The 16,960-nt window shown below is 44.4% G+C and overlaps 1 protein-coding gene across 4 annotated transcripts in view; it reads right to left on the minus strand.

Annotated features, from left to right (window-relative positions):
• Nucleotides 1-16,960, minus strand: part of GPR155 (G protein-coupled receptor 155) — a 74,552-nt gene that overhangs the window by 39,147 nt on the left and 18,445 nt on the right. For all 4 annotated transcript variants that reach the window (XM_029605817.1, XM_029605818.1, XM_029605820.1 and 1 more), the window contains exons 4-5: nt 7,759-7,924; nt 7,231-7,386 (exon numbers count right to left, since the gene is read on the minus strand). In XM_029605817.1, coding sequence (XP_029461677.1) covers nt 7,231-7,386; nt 7,759-7,924 — 322 coding nt within the window. The remainder of the gene's footprint in view (nt 1-7,230; nt 7,387-7,758; nt 7,925-16,960) is intronic.

Consider the following 16,960-nt stretch of genomic DNA (forward strand, 5'->3'; position numbering starts at 1 on the left):
GAGTCTCTAGGACTGGGGTTGGAATCATCGTATTAGAGAATCACTTCTGGAGACAAGACTTCAGTTTGTAATATGTCTGCATATTTTACACAGGAGTTCAGTATAGTGTAGCTAGAATGGATATAAAGAGAGAAGGGTTGGATATACTGACAGAACACTTCCAGTGTAAAAACATTTACATTTTAGTGCAATGACAAGAACATTTTGACAAATAATTTTTCACCTGGCAAAATTGATTGAGATTTATATAGCTGTTAACCATGATGAGATTTAAAATGTACCTGTTAATTTCCTTTCCTTCAGTTCTGCCATGTGGGTTATGGTCCCTTACCAGCAGATGGAGGCAGAGAAGAAACTTTCATGCTGATGTGATCCTCTATATAGCCTGGTGAAGCACAATTCATCACTAAGCTACTGAAGGATACATTTAAAACCCAGCTTTTTTTCCCCTTTCAAAACAGATAAAGCAGGAGAAGCCTGCTCTTCCTTTTGTCAGAAACACACAAACAAAAAAACCCCAACTTTGGTCAATGCAGCCAATAGATATTACAGAAGAGGCTTCCATCTTTCTTCAGTTCTTCCCTGAACAAACCAGCTTCTGAATCAAACCTTTCCTGGATTCTGAGTGGGTTCTAAACTGGTCTGGCAGGACTCAAGGAAAGGAAATTAACAGGCAAGTTTAAAACTTCACTTTCCTTATCATCCCACCAGACCAGTCCAGACATATGGGATATCCCCAAGCAGTGACTAACCTAGGAAGGAGAAAGTCAAAGCCACCTCTAGAACACCAACTCCAAAAACTGAATTCCTCTTAGCCTGAAGGTCCAGCCTATAATGCCTACCAAAAGAATGCAGGGAAGCCTAAGTTGCCACCTTGTGAATCTCCTCTGACTGAACTAGTCTGCACTCCACCCACAAAGACACCTGTGCTCTAATGAAGCAAAGCCTCAACCCCTCCAGGACCTCTCTAACAATTGTTATATGGGCAGAGGCAATTGCAGACTTAATCCACCTAGGTGATGGAAACCTTGAATGCCACCTCCCCCTTTCAATGTGGAGGTGGTGGGAATAGTCTGTCTGACTGTCAGAAGAAGTTTGTGACCTTCAAGTAATGTAACAGCACTCTGCAGACATCCAAGAACTGCAAATCCATCTTCGAGCCAACACACTCCAAAGACCTAAAGGAGGGAAGGGAAATAAACTGATTTAGATGAATAGCTAAAACCACCTTAGGCAAGAAGGATAGAACCAAATGAATTATGACCTCCTCCTTTGAAACCACCATGTAGGGAACCTGGCATGATAGTGCCTGAATCTTCAAATTCTTCTAGCGGAACAGGTGGCCACCAGGAACACAATCTTCAGTGGCTCAAAAGGGGCCACTGATATGGCTCTTTGGACCAAATGAAGGTCCCATGGAAGAAAAATGACATGGCTTTTCGGTCGAGCCTTTCCCTGTTCCTAGTCCAATAGCATGACTCAGATCTGTTCCCATCTCCACCGTATTTAAACTAGCACTAAGTCTCGCTAATACATTATAACGAAATTGACTCCTTGCCTCCCTCCCACAACCCCACCTGTATATAGTAAACTATCTCTGTTCTCCCCCCTTTATTTTCCTATCCCCAGTTTTTGCTCCCTTGTTATAATGTAACTTTATGCTTCATCAAATTTTGTCTTTTGTTAATTGGTTATGGTTAACTGCTTAGTTCGATGTAAACAGAGTTGATTTGATTTGTATCAAGAAAGTCGGTATATAAAAGTCTTAAATAAAAAAAAATAAAAATAAAAAGGCAGACTAGAGGCCAAAAACATGCATCACTCCCCTCAAGAATGTCAGGAAGTATTTCTTCACGGAGAGGGTGGTGGATGCCTGGAATGCCCTTCCGGAGGATGTGGTGAAGACCAGAACTGTGAAGGACTTCAAAGGGGCGTGGGATAAACACTGTGGATCCATAAAGTCAAGAGGCTGCCAATGAAGAGTGGGTGACTCGCCAGAATGATGACTACTGCCTGGAGTCAATACCCTTATTAAATAAACATACACATGCTTACTGTGACTCCAACATCGCTCTAAGCTTCAACAGCAAGAGGAAATGTGGAAAAAAGGATTCGCACTCACAAAGCGGGGAGTAGCTGGCTTGTTACGGCGGTTACTACCCCAAATCAAATAAGCCTGATACTTCACTTTCAATGCATATACAGCATAGTTCTCTGATTCAACGGCAGGGGAGAAGAAAAACTGATACTTCACACATCCAGCAGAGCTCTCTGCTTCAACGGCAGGGGAGAAGAAAAGAGGGTTCGCACTCACAAAGCGGGGAGTAGCTGGCTTGTTACAGCGGTTACTACACCAAACCAAATGTGCCTGATACTTCACTTTCGATGCACATCCAGCATGGCTCTCTGCTTCAACAGCATTGGAGAAGACTGATACTTCACGCATATCCAGCATAGCTCCCTGCTTCAACGGCAGGGGAGAAGAAAAACAACCAATAAGGGCTGTATAACATAGTCTGGGTAAAACAAATAAGCATGGGTGTAGCTTGCTTATTGCGGCGGCTACTACCCCTAACTAATCAAGCTAGATATTTCACTTGGATGCAGCTCCATCACTGCTCTCTACATTAAAGGTGGGGGTGGAAGGGAAATAGAACCAAGAGCTAAGAGAAACAGATAAGTATGAGAGAAAAAATGTGTGAAGCTTGCTGGGCAGACTGGATGGGCCATTTGGTCTTCTTCTGCCGTCATTTCTATGTTTCTATAAGAAGTGAACCACATACTAGGGAGGTAAAGTTTCTAGATGAAATAAATGACTGCTTCATAGGGCAGCTGGTCCAGGAAAAGACTAGAGGGGGAGCCATTTTAGACCCAATTCTTAGTGGAATGCAGAATTTGGAATGAGAGGTAATGGTAGTGGAGTCGCTCGGCAACAGTCAAATTTGAGTCAATGATCGGAGGGAGGGCATTAAATAAATCTTCTACTTTAATATTTAACTTTCAAAAGGAGACAGATAAAATGAGGAAAACAGTAAGGAAAAACTAAAAGGTATGGCTACAAAAGGTTAAGATTTTGCAAGAGGCACAGACACTGATTATAAATACCATCTCGGAAGCCCAGGCCAGATGTATTCCATGCATTAGAAAAAGGTAGAAGGAAAGCCAAATGACTGCCAAGTGTAAAAGGCTATTTTAGCCAAAACAACTTTGTCAAAAAAAATCCAACTGAAGAAAAAGCATAAGCAATGGCAAGTTAGATGTAAAACTTTTAAGGCAGGCAAAAAGAGAATTTGAAAAGATGGTCAGAGGCCAAAAATAAAAAAACTTTTTAAAATACATCAGCATGAAGAAGTCTGTTGGAGTGTTAGGTGATTGTGGGGTTAAAGGGGAACTTAGGGAAGACAAGGCCTTAGTGGAAAGTGTAAATGAATAATTTCCTTAGTGTTTACTGAAGAGAATATTGGGGAGATACCTGTGCTGGAAGAAGTATTTTATGGTGAAGATTTGGAAGAACTGAAACAAATCACAGTGAACCTGGATGATATAATAGGACAGACAAACTAAAGAGTAGCAAATTGCCTGGACTAGATGGTTTACACCCCAGAGTTCTGAAAGTAGTGAAAAATGAAGTTGCAGACCTTTTACTAGTAATTTTTAACCTATCATTAAAATCGTTTATTGTACCTGAAGACTGGAGGGTAGCCAATGTGATGACAATCTTTTAAAAGGGCTCCAGGGGTGATTCAGGAAACTATAGACCGGTGAGAGCCTAACTTCAGTGCCGGGAAAAATCGAAGAAACTTTTCTAAAGAATAAAATCACAGAACATATAGAAAGGCATGGTTTAATGGGACACAACCAGCATGGATTTATACAAGGGAAGTCTTGCCTCACCAATCCTCTACATTTTCTTTTTAAGGGATTAATAAAAAACATGTGGTTAATGGTGATCTGTTGAACATAGTGTATTTGGATTTTCAGAAGGTGTCTGAAAAAGTTCACCATGAGAGACTCCAGAGAAAAAAAGTCATGGGATAAGAGGCAATGTCCTATTGTGGACTGTAAACTGGTTAAAAGATAAGAAACAGAGAGTAGGAATAAATGATCACTTTTCTCAGTGAATAAACAAAACAGTGGAGTGCTTCAGGAAGCTGTACTGGGACTGGTGCTTTTTAAGATATTTATAAGTTATTTGGAAAAGGGAATGACAAGTGAATGATCAAATTTATATGCGAGACAAAATTATTCCGAGTAGTGAAATCATAGGAAGATGTTGCGAGACTGGTGCATTCAAGTGGCAGATGAAATTTAACGCGGATAAGTGCAAAGAATGCGTAAGAACATAAGAATTGAGGGGGCTCTTCCATAGGCACTGGGCCCTGGTAAAGTAAACCCCTGACTGGCTCCCCTATTTTGAATTTGACCAGATCTATGTACCACAGACACTTGGCCTAAGTTGGAGTCACAAGAATGATCAGGCCTGGGTAGTCCAAAATCCTCTGGAGCACTCGCTCTACAGAAGCCACAGATGAAACATATACAACAGCTCATCCTGTGGCCACAGTTGCAAAACAATATTCAAACCCTTGAACCCTTTCTCCTGCAACTGAAAAACCTCGACCCTTGCGTTGTCAGACTGCCATCAGATTCCACTGAGGAAGACTTCATCTGTCCACGATTTGTGCAAAACGCCAACTCATCCAATTTCCATTCCCCTGGGTATGGCATATACCAACTCAGGAAATTTGCCTGAACACTGTCAACACCCATGATGTGGGCTGATGATTAAGTCATCAGTATGCATTTCCACCCAATCCACCACAATCTTTGCCTCTCTTGACTCTTGCAGACTCCTAGTGCCTGCCTCTGTTTACATAAGTCACTGCTGTAGCATTGTAATAGGACTAACAGCCCTGGATACTAGACGATTAAAATCGACCAATATGCTTCCATCAGGGACTAGAGAACCTGTGTCACCTGCCACCTGGAGAGAGACCTCCAGCCCACCAGGCTTGAATTCATAGTGATGGTGACTCATTCCGGGTTACTGATTAGCTTCCTTCCATACAATGGCCTTGAAAAGCCAAACACTTCAGACTCTTCCTGGCCCCTCTTGGGACAGACAGAACCAACTTGAAGTCCTGATTATGAGGAGACCACCTTGACAAAAAGTGGTCTCTGAAGCAGCTGCATATAGGTGCTTGCCTAGGGCACCAAATCTATGGCTGTCGCCATACAGCCCAACTCCTTATATAGTCAAACTCAGGGAGACCCAAGACCTTCCTTACCTATGCCTGAAGTTTGAGGACTCTCTCTTGGTAGTCATGAACACCCTCACCACTGCTGTACCCTGCAAAGAGAGCAGCACAGGAAAAATGGCTGCCAACCCTGCCCGAAGCACCAGTTGTACCACCAGCACGTCTCTTTCCTCAATCAACCCACCTCAGGCTTCCATCACATCCCCACTACCCCCAGCAAGAGAAAAAAATGTTCCCAATAGCATCGGCTCACCAGACAGGGCCTCACCATCACACACATCCTGCAGAAGGAGACTGCTGGGTTACCCTGGAGTTGGCTCCCACCCAGCCTGCACTTTCTTCCACTCTCAGCCATACCTGGGAGGTCCAAGTCACCAAAGGAATCCACCAACTAAAGCTACTTGCTCATCTGAGCTTCAGCAACTTCCTTCTTCCATTAAAAAAAAAAAACCCTGTGCTACCTCAGGAGGAGGAGGAGGAGGAAGGATGGATTCCACTTTAGAAACTCTCATAGTGGGCTAACAGGAACTCCAGGTTCAACAGGGAACCAGTTCCACAGAGGAAGGAAAACCAGTCAGAACCTGACCATTCTCCAAGACTAAAAAAAAACAACAACCCATAATTCTGTCCCAGTTCTAACAAAGGAGAGTAACCTAGCAGGCCGTCACCCCAGGAGCCTTATCTTCACACATCTGCTGAACCAGCCCAGACATCTACCATCTGCTGGAGGCAGAGAACTACTGATGAATTCTCCTGCTGCACCAGATTAGATAGAGGAGAGAGGGTCATCAGCATGAAAGATCATTCTCCCTCCATCCGCTGGGAGGGGAGCATAACCCATGCATCTGGACTGGTCTGGCAGGACAATTAAGTTTTCCTAACATATTCAGGGCAAACCAGACATGTGTTATCCATATTTATATACATGGAGGGCAAATTTTTTAAAGTGATTTGAATGGGTTAAAACTAAATTTTGCCAGCATTAATTGGCCATCTGAAAATTACCCCTCCCTCAAAGCAGCTGAAAGTCTGCGTGCTCATCCAGACCACACAGAGGAAGTATTCCCCGAACTGTGTTTAGGTCGAGGAAAGGAAAAAGTACGCACACAATCAGAATTTTCAAGTCTTCATGCATCATTTTCCAGCAAAATCCTAGCTACAGAAAAAGCAGGTGCAAGTACCTTGCAGACTCTGAGCCCATGGCAGGTTTCAAAGCCCGTCAGTAAAAAGTGCACAGAGTTTGTAAACTGCCCCATAATGTACACGTGTGTGTGTATATATATATATATACAGACTGTGTTACAAAATTCTCTGAAATGTATCAATATATTGGATTATTTATTTAGCTAGGGGTGTGCACTGAATTTTTTTTTTTTTTTTTTTTTAAATTGGGGGAGTTTGTTTTGTTAAAAACAATGGAAAAAACCCCCCAAACCCCACCACAGAAGTGTCCCTCTAGAACACTGCCCACCAAACCTGCAAAAATAACTGTAAACCTGGCCCCCTAACTTCCCCCCCCCCACCCCAGATCTTACCCTATCTGTGGTTTAAATGGGGTAGGAACAATCTCCAGCAGCTCCTACCTCACAGCTACTATTTTTCCGAAAATGGGAAAATGCTCCAACTGAACTGAATACAGGGTTAGATCACATCCAGTTTAGGAGAGATGGGGGGTGAAGGGGACTGCAGTCAAAAATAAAGCCCTGGGCTCTCTATTTGGCTTTATTTTTATTTAATAAAACAGCACCACAAATAGAAAAAAAAGGATCAACATTTCAACATCCCTATTTTCCTTTAGAAACATTTTAAGAATTTTCTAATTTTTGATTCTTATATGTGCACTTTATAGCACACTCTGTGATCTCGATGATTAGTGTGCAATATAGAATGGGTGAAATTGTCAAATCATACCAGCAATAACCCAGGCTTCCTTCAGCCCAGGAAGGCAGATTAACATTCTGGGAAGACTCACCAGAGAGACCAGGCTGACGATGCTGATATCAAAGCTCACGTTCTGCAGTGCCGCTACCAATGGCTTTGGGTCCATGGTTGGGATGGTCAGTAACCAGGCAGAAACATACATGATGGGAGCCGACACAAACGTGCTGATCACCATACCTGAAGTGACCTGCCAACACAAGCGTGGGGGGGAAAAAAAAATCAAAAACAGAGCTGCGAAACCAGGATGTAAGTGAAGCCAGTGCACTGTATTGTGGCCAGGAATCTACGGCAAAAAGTCAGGAAATAAGACACAGGCAACAGTTAAAGAAAAGTGTCTATTACAAAAGAAAGCAGGAGTAGAAGCTTGCACTCCCCTTCCTGCAGTGCTGGATTAGTCTTCCCACAAAATGGGAAGAACAAGCTCCAAAGGATACCAGAATGTAGCTCTGGGGCACCAGGGAGGTCTTTTACTAAATAAAAGGCACATGTCTAAGCAGCTTTGTCCCTCACTTGATTACAAAACTGGAAAACGGCTATTACAAAAACAGTAGGCACATACAATCTCCACTTCCATGTTGAACTGGTGAGCAAAGATAGCCACCGCAGGGGCTACTGGGAAGACTCCATATAGAAATGCATAATTCGATAAGGTGGTATGGTCTGCCAGGCTGCTGTTCTTATCCAACAGCTCCACCATTTCTCTACAGATTAAGGGCAGCACCAGTCTGAAATAAAAAAACAAACAAACAAATAAAAAGACAAGATCGCACATGCTGAATGAAAGAAAACCAAATTAAAATTAGATCAGAGGTACACATTTAAAATAGTTAAACCTTTAGGGCCAGATATTCAAAAGGATAGACATGCATAAAACCTGGTTTTATGTGCATAAAAATTGGCTTTTGAATCTTGTTTGGGAAGCGGGTGTTGTATGCATAAGTGCATGCAAAAGTAATTTCATGTGTACTAGGAAGAGGCATTCGGGGGGGTGAAGTTGGGGCAGGGAAAATTTGCACATATGCATGTTTAAAAGTATGTATAAACATTTGTATTTGTACACACACACACACACACACATTTTCAAACCGGATTTATGCATGCAAGTCTATTTTGAAAATTCAGGCTGAAATCTGCCTGTACTTTCTACACAGGCATTTCGGCTCTAAGCAGGCAGTCCTAAAACTACCCTTAATGGTAGCAAACATCACTTTTCATGGCATACCCCAAATCACTCTCCATCCTGACGACACCCTCCCTACCAGACCCCAGGGAAATAACCACATTCACATGAGATACAAAAAACATATTTTAGAAACTCAGCCACTAGAAGAACACAAACACCCAAGAGCCCCTTCATGCGCATGAATTGTTAACCACCTAGATCCTACAAACACCACCACCACCTAGATCCTACAAAGCAGGACGCCAAGGTGAAATCCAACTGGAGGTTTGAGAGAGTACAACTGATTCCCATCCTACTCACATTCTGGTTGTAAAACAGAATACCAGATCCCTCAGAGGTTATATTCAAAACACAAGATGGCCCATTTGTCTCTGGAAACTTAGTCACTCACATTAAAGAGGCAGACACGCAGGTTAACTGACTCAGCAGTTTCCTCTTTTTTTTTTTTTTTTAAAATACGTCCGGCCCAGGGCTGAGAACCAGCACCATGAATTTTCATTCACAACCTAGGACTTAATTTTAGAACTTAATTTGTAGACCTAAAAGAAACGGAACTGTGGAAGAGAGCAAGATAGGCAGGGAAAGGTCCAGGTGTGACCGCTGCAAAGAGGCAGTACCTGTCAGTTTGTCTTAATATATCTTCCAAAGTAAAGAGAAGCAAATCACCTGGACCAGATGCTGAAAGAACTGGGAAATGAAATTGCATACCTGCTTTTGGAAATGTATAAACTATCAGTAACATCATCTAAGGTACCTGAAGACTGGAGGACTGCCAAGGTAATGCCAATTTTTAAAAAGGCTTCAAGGGGTGGATACAGGAAACTACAGACCAGAGAGTCTGACATCTGTGCCAGGCAAAATGGTAGAAACTATTGTAAAGAACAAAATTGCTGAACATATAGACAGGCATAATTTAATGGAACAAACGCCAACATGGATTCAGCCAAGTCTTGTCTCACAAATTTGCTACTTTTGAGGGCGTAAATAAATATGTGGATAAAGGTGAGCCAGTTGATATAATGTATATAGATTTCCAGAAAGCATTTGACAAAGTCCCTTATGACACATCTTAGGAAATTAAAATACCATGGGATAGGGGCAGTGTCCTATTATTTATTTAAGCATTTTTATATACCGACGGTCATTGGGAACATCCCATCGGTTTACAAGAAAAACAGATTAGCAACAGGCTTTACAATAAACAATGATTTGAGAAATAAAACTAGTTGGACTGCCAACTAGTTAAAGAGACAGAAAACAGAGTAGGGCTAAATATAAAAGTTTTCCCAGTGAAGAAAGGTGGAGTGCCCCACAGATCCATTCTGGGACCACTGCTTTAATCTACCTTATAAATGGCCTGTGACCGACGGCCCGCAAATGCGCAGTAGAGACCAGCTCTACCGCGCATGTGCGGGCGAGCACGTCGCTCTGAGGCAGCTTCAGAAAGAAAAAAAAATGGCGGCGTCCAGTGGCAGCAGCGGCGGTACCGGCAGCGGGCGGCGATGGCGGTAGCGAGCGACGGCGGTAGCGGCGACGGCGGTGGTAGCGGGCGGTAGCGAGGGAGGGAGAAGAGAGAGAGAGGGAGGGACGGACTGAGTGGGGAGGGAGGGACGGAGAGAGAGAGTGGGAGGGAGTGACTGAGTGAGAGGGAGGGATTGAGTGAGGGGGAGGGACTGAGTGAGAGGGATGGAGTGGGACTGGGAGAGAGAGGGAGGGAGTGGGACTGAGGGAGAGTGAGTGGGACTGAGTGAGTGAGAGGGAGGGGGGAGGGAGTGACTGAGTGGGAGGGAGGGATTGAGTGAGGGGGAGGGACTGAGGGAGGGAGTGGGACTGAGGGAGAGGACGGAGGGAGTGGGGACTGAGTGAGAGTGAGTGGGACTGAGTGAGTGAGAGGGAGGGAGAGAGGGGGGAGGGAGTGAGTGAGACTGAGTGGGAGAGAGGGACTGAGTGATAGGAGAGGGAGGGTGGGGAGGAGTGGGTGAGAGACAGAGGGATGTAGCCCGTTTTAACGGGCTTAACGGCTTGTATATTTATAAATGACCTGGAAATGTGGTAAATGCTATTAGTGTAGCTGCGTTCAAAAAAGATTTGGAAAAGTTCCTGGAGAAAGAGTCCATTAACCATTAAGGGAGAGTTGCAGAAATCCACTGCTTATTCTTGGGATAAGCAGCTTGGATTCTATCTACCACTTGGGATCCTGCCAGGAACTTGTGACCTGGATTGGCCACTGCTGGAAACAGGATGCTGGGCTTGATGCATCCTTGGTCTGACCCAGTATGGCATGTTCTTATGTTCAAGGCTGGGTGTGAACTCTGTCTCTCGCACACACATATACCAGACACATTCTTCCAACACTAAACATGCTCAATGAGCACTGGTAGGTGAATGACAGCTGGATGTTAAGGATAAGGCAGATAGAGAGAATGGGCTCTTTCCCTCTAACCCCCTCCTCCTTCATGCCCTGGTGATCCTGATCCTCCATCCCCAGCAGATCTAAAGTCCTTAAGGGCAATCCCCTATCCCTAGTGATCCTAGAGCTCCTCCTCTGCAGCATCTCTTCCTCTCCCTCCTTGTTCAATAAAGTACAGACCTCCTCCACAAGCCAGAATTAGCTGCCTCACCTCTGCTTGCACACTGGTGTGCACCGTCTGCTTTTCTGCTTCGATAGGGGTGTGGGGTCTGGAATTCAAGAACATGGCCTGCTTCTGTGTCTCCTTGGGGATGGAAGGAAGGGAACCATGCCACATGATTCCCCTTACTCACAGTCGATCACAGGATATGACAGAGATGTTTAAAATCATGAGAGGTCTAGAACGGGTAGATGTGAATCGGTTAGTTACTCTTTCAGATAATAGAAAGACTAGGGGGCACGCCATGAAGTTAGCATGGGGCACATTTAAAACTAATCGGAGAAAGTTCTTTTTTACTCAACGCACAATTAAACTCTGGAATTTGTTGCCAGAGGATGTGGTTAGTGCAGTTAGTATTGCTGTGTTTAAAAAAGGATTGGATAAGTTCTTGGAGGAGAAGTTCATTACCTGCTATTAAGTTCACTTAGAGAATAGCCACTGCCATTAGCAATGGTAACATGGAATAGACTTAGTTTTTGGGTCCTTGCCAGGTTCTTATGGCCTGGATTGGCCACTGTTGGAAACAGGATGCTGGGCTTGATAGACCCTTGGTTTGACCCAGTATAGCATGATCTTATTCTCTCCCTCCCTCCACCACACCCAATCCTATCCTCTCCCACTGCTTCCCCCTCCCCCCCACATCCCCCTCATTAACAGGCCGATACAGTAAGGAGTGGTAGGAAGAGGTGCGTTAGGGCCGGGCGCACCCGCGTTTGCCGCACGCACAGTTCGGATCACCTACCGCTCGATACTGTATTTAAATAGCATGCAAATGCAAGCCGCGTCCAAGAAGAGTCAGTGAAGCGTTAGGCCCGCGCAATCCATTTTACTGTATTTAGCGCTATACAGCACCTATACAGTATCCTGGGTGCGCTGGTACGTGTCATTTCAAATGATAGGTACCAGGGGGGATTGCGAGTCCTCTCTCCCCCCCTCCCGAAGCAAGGCGCAGGGTGAAAATTAAAAAAAAAAGTAAATAAAGTGTAATAAAAGTAAACTTACTGCATGTGAATTTTCTTTGAACAGTCCTCTCTCTCTCCCCTCCTCCCGAGACACGCACTGTGGCTCCCCTGCCTCCTGGCGGCAGCCGGCTTCCAGCAGCCCCCGCCGGTGAAGGTGAATGAATGTGCGCCTGTGCGTGCAATTTGGTCGCTCAAGGCGTGACGTCACAACGTTTGGCGTCGGCGTTCGCTAATGCACTGCCTTGAGCGCCCAAATTGCATTCATTCACCTTCGCCGGCGGGGGCTGCTGGAAGCCGCTTTGGCTCCCCTGCCCCCGTCGGCGAAGGTGAATGAATGCATGCCTGTGTGTGCAATTTGGGCGCTCAAGGCAGTGCATTAGCAAATGCTGACGTCACACGCCGTGACGTCACGCCTTGAGCGCCAAAATTGCATGCACAGGCGTACATTCATTCACCGCTGGCGGGAGCTGCTGGAAGTAGCTTTCGCTGCCAGCTCCCTCCGCCTGGATGAATGCACGCCTGCCGGCGCGTACAGGCATGCATTCATTCACTCACCTTCACCGGCGGGAGTCCATTCATCCACCTTTGCCGGCGGGGGCTGCTGGAAGCCGCTTTCGCCGGCGGCTGCCCCCGGGAGGCAGGGGAGCCGCAGTGCGAGCCTCGGGAGGAGGGGAGAGAGGACTCTTCAAAGAAAATTCACATGCAGTAAGTTTACTTTTATTACACTTTATTTACTTTTGTTTTAAATGAGATGTCGAGCCGACTCGAAGGGTGCTGGATGGCATATGCAATCATGTGGTATGTAAATAACTTTCTGTAAATAACTTCTATTACCATGATGTCACAGATATTGTGTCAGAGTACCTTACTCTCTCATTCCCAACATTTGGCATCACGAACAGGATGTCTCTATTTAATAGGAAAAACGGAAAAGAGACATCCGAACCACCAAGCTCGGTGGATCTAAAAATTCCCGGATGGGAAAAAACCCCATATAAAATGTTGGCCCAGGAATGGGCTATGAATACAGGGCTCATGGAGGCTTGGGATATAGGAGGAGAACCTTTAGATATTGTAAATCAACTTCAACAGGTCTCTGTAATAAAAGGAAAAGAATTGGGGACAGTGGGACAGAGAGGATGGGTAGTATTAACAGGACCTAGGAAATGTCATGAACAAAAGTGTGTTGCAAGAGAAATTAGTTGAACTAGAGCGAGAGATAGACAACCTCCTCAAAGATAATGTTATGCTTAGGTGTCACTTAGAGACGTTTAAACAGAAGGCAGAACATTATCAGACGGTAGCCGAACGAGCCGCTATGCGGGTAGCACAACACAAATATAGAAAACGAAGAGGAAGAGTAAATCATTCTAAAATACGAGCATGTATTATGAAAGATGACTGGGATCCAGAGATATGGGACGGGGACATATGGGACTCTACGGACAGTGAGGAGGAGGCAGTAATACCCCTCCCCCCGTAGAGCAAGCCTGTCCCATAGACAGGCGTAAATTAAAAGCAGATCAGCGATGGTAGAGCTATAGAACAGGAGGATACACAAGTAATGGAGGACTTCACCCAACAAGTAGTAAGTGAGATATTGGATCGCATGGGGCAAAAACCAGGAGAATCTATTGACCACTGGCTAGTGAGATTATATGAATCGGGGGCGGGAGACATTATGATCGATCAAAAAGATGTTAAAAGATTCACTATGATTTCTACCGATCCCGAGGTAAGGGCAGCTATCAGAACAGTAGTTTGGCAAGGGGACATGACGGACTTGTTTCGAGTAGTTGCCGCTGCCACTAAAACAAGGTATAGCACTGTATTAGATTGGCCCGTCAGTAACAAACCATTATATAATATGCATGATATCATACAGCGTATCAAAGAAATTACCATGCAAACATGGTGTCTGAGGAATTTGCAGGGAGATTTCCTGGACCTATCCCTGCCCGGTACGGCTCGGGCAGAGATTATGCATACCGTAATCCCGGCACACAGGTCCATTATGTTGGCCTTGCTATTAAATATGGCTGGGAAGAAAATAGGAGATTTGATTCGCGCAGAGAGGTCCTATATTTATGGATACAAGAGCGCAATGATAAGACTTTCACATTTAAGGCGAAGTATGTGACAGAGGAGAAGGTATTCGAAAGGGATACAGGGATCTCCGAAACCGAGATACGGACGCACGGGTGTCAAGACGAGATATGTTTGCAGCATTGATAGCTGCCGGAGTGGCTAAAGAGAAAATAGATGGTATTCCAACCAAAGACGTATAAATTGTATCTGCAAAAATGCAAGGGTAAACAAAAGAAAGTTTATGCGGAAAGGGAGGAAGAGGGTTACTAACGAAGATGAACCAATTGTTGCAAGAGAAAAAAAGAGCAAGAGGTAAATGCTACAAACCCCTTCATAAACGAGTCTGAGTCCGTACAACCCAGCGCCCCACCTCTGGAGGCCAATAGTACCAGACTGTATCCGGACTTATCCTGGGCACAATAGGAAAAAGGCCATACCCCCCAAATCGCTGCCGTCACTGTGGATAATCGCCCCCATATTGGGGTTGAAATACAATGGCGAAATGGGGCACAGCAGGTGATGGCTTTAGTAGATACGGGGGCAGAGGCCACTTTAATATTTGGAAATCCCAAGAAACATGGGGGGCAAAAGGTAGAATTAGCAGATCTCGGAGGAAAAACTGTGATAGGAAAACGAACCATAATTTCTTTAGTCGTGGGAGGATACAAAATTCCTCAAGCTAAGGTAGTAATTGTACCCATTAAGGAATATATAATTGGGATGGATCTGTTACAGGGACTTAAGTTGAATACATGTGGGCAAATGGTGTTTGGAAAGGCGCCAAGTAAGCAAGTAGCATTTGAAAACAATAGACCAGTATATCTATCCAGAACAATACTAGTGGGTAGAACTGTGGGACCAGAAATAGCTTTGCCTAAAACAAGGGGTCCGGTATGCCAGAAGCAATACCGGATACCTGGAGGACATAAAGAGATAACAGAAACAATTAAGGATTTACAGGAAGCGGGGATGCTAATTCCAACCACTAGCGGTTGGAATAATCCCATCTGGCCAGTGAAGAAATCAGATGGTTCGTGGAGAATGACAGTAGATTACAGGGCTTTGAACAAAAATATGGACCCTCTGACTGCCACAGTCCCCGATATTGTAACATTGGTAGAGCAGATACAGCAACATTCGGGGAAGTGGTACGCCGTAATTGATTTAGCAAATGCTTTCTTCACAATTCCTATCTGTAAAGAAAACCAAGAACAATTTGTCTTCACGTGGGAAGGACGACAGTATACCTTCACTAGACTACCTCAGGGATACTTACATAGCCCTACCATATGTCACCGGAGGGTGGCAGAAGATTTAGAAAGGTATGATTGTCCAAAAGACATACAATTAACTCATTACATTGATGATATATTAGTACAAGGGGATACAGAAGAGCAAGTAGCGATAGCTCTAGCACAAGTAGTAGAAAATATGGAGAATAGAGGTTGGAAAATTAACAAGAATAAAATACAAGGACCTAGCAACACTGTGAAATTTTTGGGGATACAGTGGTCGAATGGTATAAGAGAAATCTTACCAAAGGTAAAGGATAAAATATTGTTGTTTTCCCCGCTGCGGAATCAAAAAGAAGCCCAGAGGTTTTTAGGACTATTTGGATTCTGGCGACAGCACATCCCACATTTGGGGCAAATATTGTCCCCATTGTATAAAGTCACTCGAAAAAAGGAAAAATTCAAATGGGGACAATTACAACAAGATGCTTTTGATCAGGCTAAGGTCGCTATCCAAACAGCATTAGACTTATGGCCTATCAGGGAGGGGCCAGTAGAATTACAAGTTTCATTTTCATCTTGTCATGCGGACTGGAGTCTGTGGCAGAAACAAGACAGTAAACAAGTACCGTTAGGGTTTTGGAGCAGGAAATTACCTGATGCTGCATGGCAGTATTCAGCCTTTGAGAAGCAGTTACTAGCATGTTATTGGGCTTTGTTAGACACGGACCAATTAACTCAGAACCATGAAATCCTTATGCGCCCTTTAATCCCAATTATGCAGTGGGTACACAGCACCCCGCATACCCATCGGATAGGGTATGCGCAAGAAGCTTCCATTGTAAAATGGAAATGGTATATCCAGGATATGGCGAAATCAGGCTTGGCTGGGCACTCCATGCTCCAATTAATCAAGAAAAAGAACAGATAGAAACATTGGATATTCCTCCTTCTCCGGTTACTACCGGGGTACCATTCAACCAATTACCCAAAGAACAGCAGTTACATGCTTGGTTTACAGATGGTTCGGCTAGAACGAAGGGAACTGAGCGATTATGGAAGGCTGTAGTGTATAATCCCCATGCAAAACGAAGTCAGGAGGAAGGGAAAGGCAAATCTAGCCAGTTTGTGGAACTTTATGCTATATGGATGGCTTTACAAAAAGGGGAAACGGATTGCCACATTTATACTGACAGTTGGGCAGTCATGAAAGGAATGACTCAGTGGATGCCAAAATAGCATAAAGATCAATGGAAGATACATCACCGCCCGGTATGGGGCGCAGACATTTGGCAAAAAATCTGGGCTGTCACAAAAAGCATGTTACAGTGTTCCATGTAGACGCACATGTGAAAGATGTTTCTTTATCTAATCTGTACAATTCCATTGCAGATAAACACGCAAAAATCTGAGCCAGTGTCACGACCACAAACGAGCAGGGGCTATGGAAATGGGCACACGAAAAAAGTGGCCACTTGGGGGCGGAAGCTACTCACAGGTAGGCCCAAGCCAGAGGGATACCAGGATCCCTCTCCGATTTTCAAAACATACTCACACAATGTGAATATTGTCAGTTGACACATCCAAGGTCACCATAAGCTATTGAGCAGGGGCATATCCATCGTGATTTAAGTCCTGACACTATTTGGCAAATAGATTTTATAGG

Source organism: Rhinatrema bivittatum, chromosome 6 (genome assembly GCF_901001135.1).
Source record: "Rhinatrema bivittatum chromosome 6, aRhiBiv1.1, whole genome shotgun sequence".
Lineage (NCBI taxonomy): Eukaryota > Metazoa > Chordata > Amphibia > Gymnophiona > Rhinatrematidae > Rhinatrema > Rhinatrema bivittatum.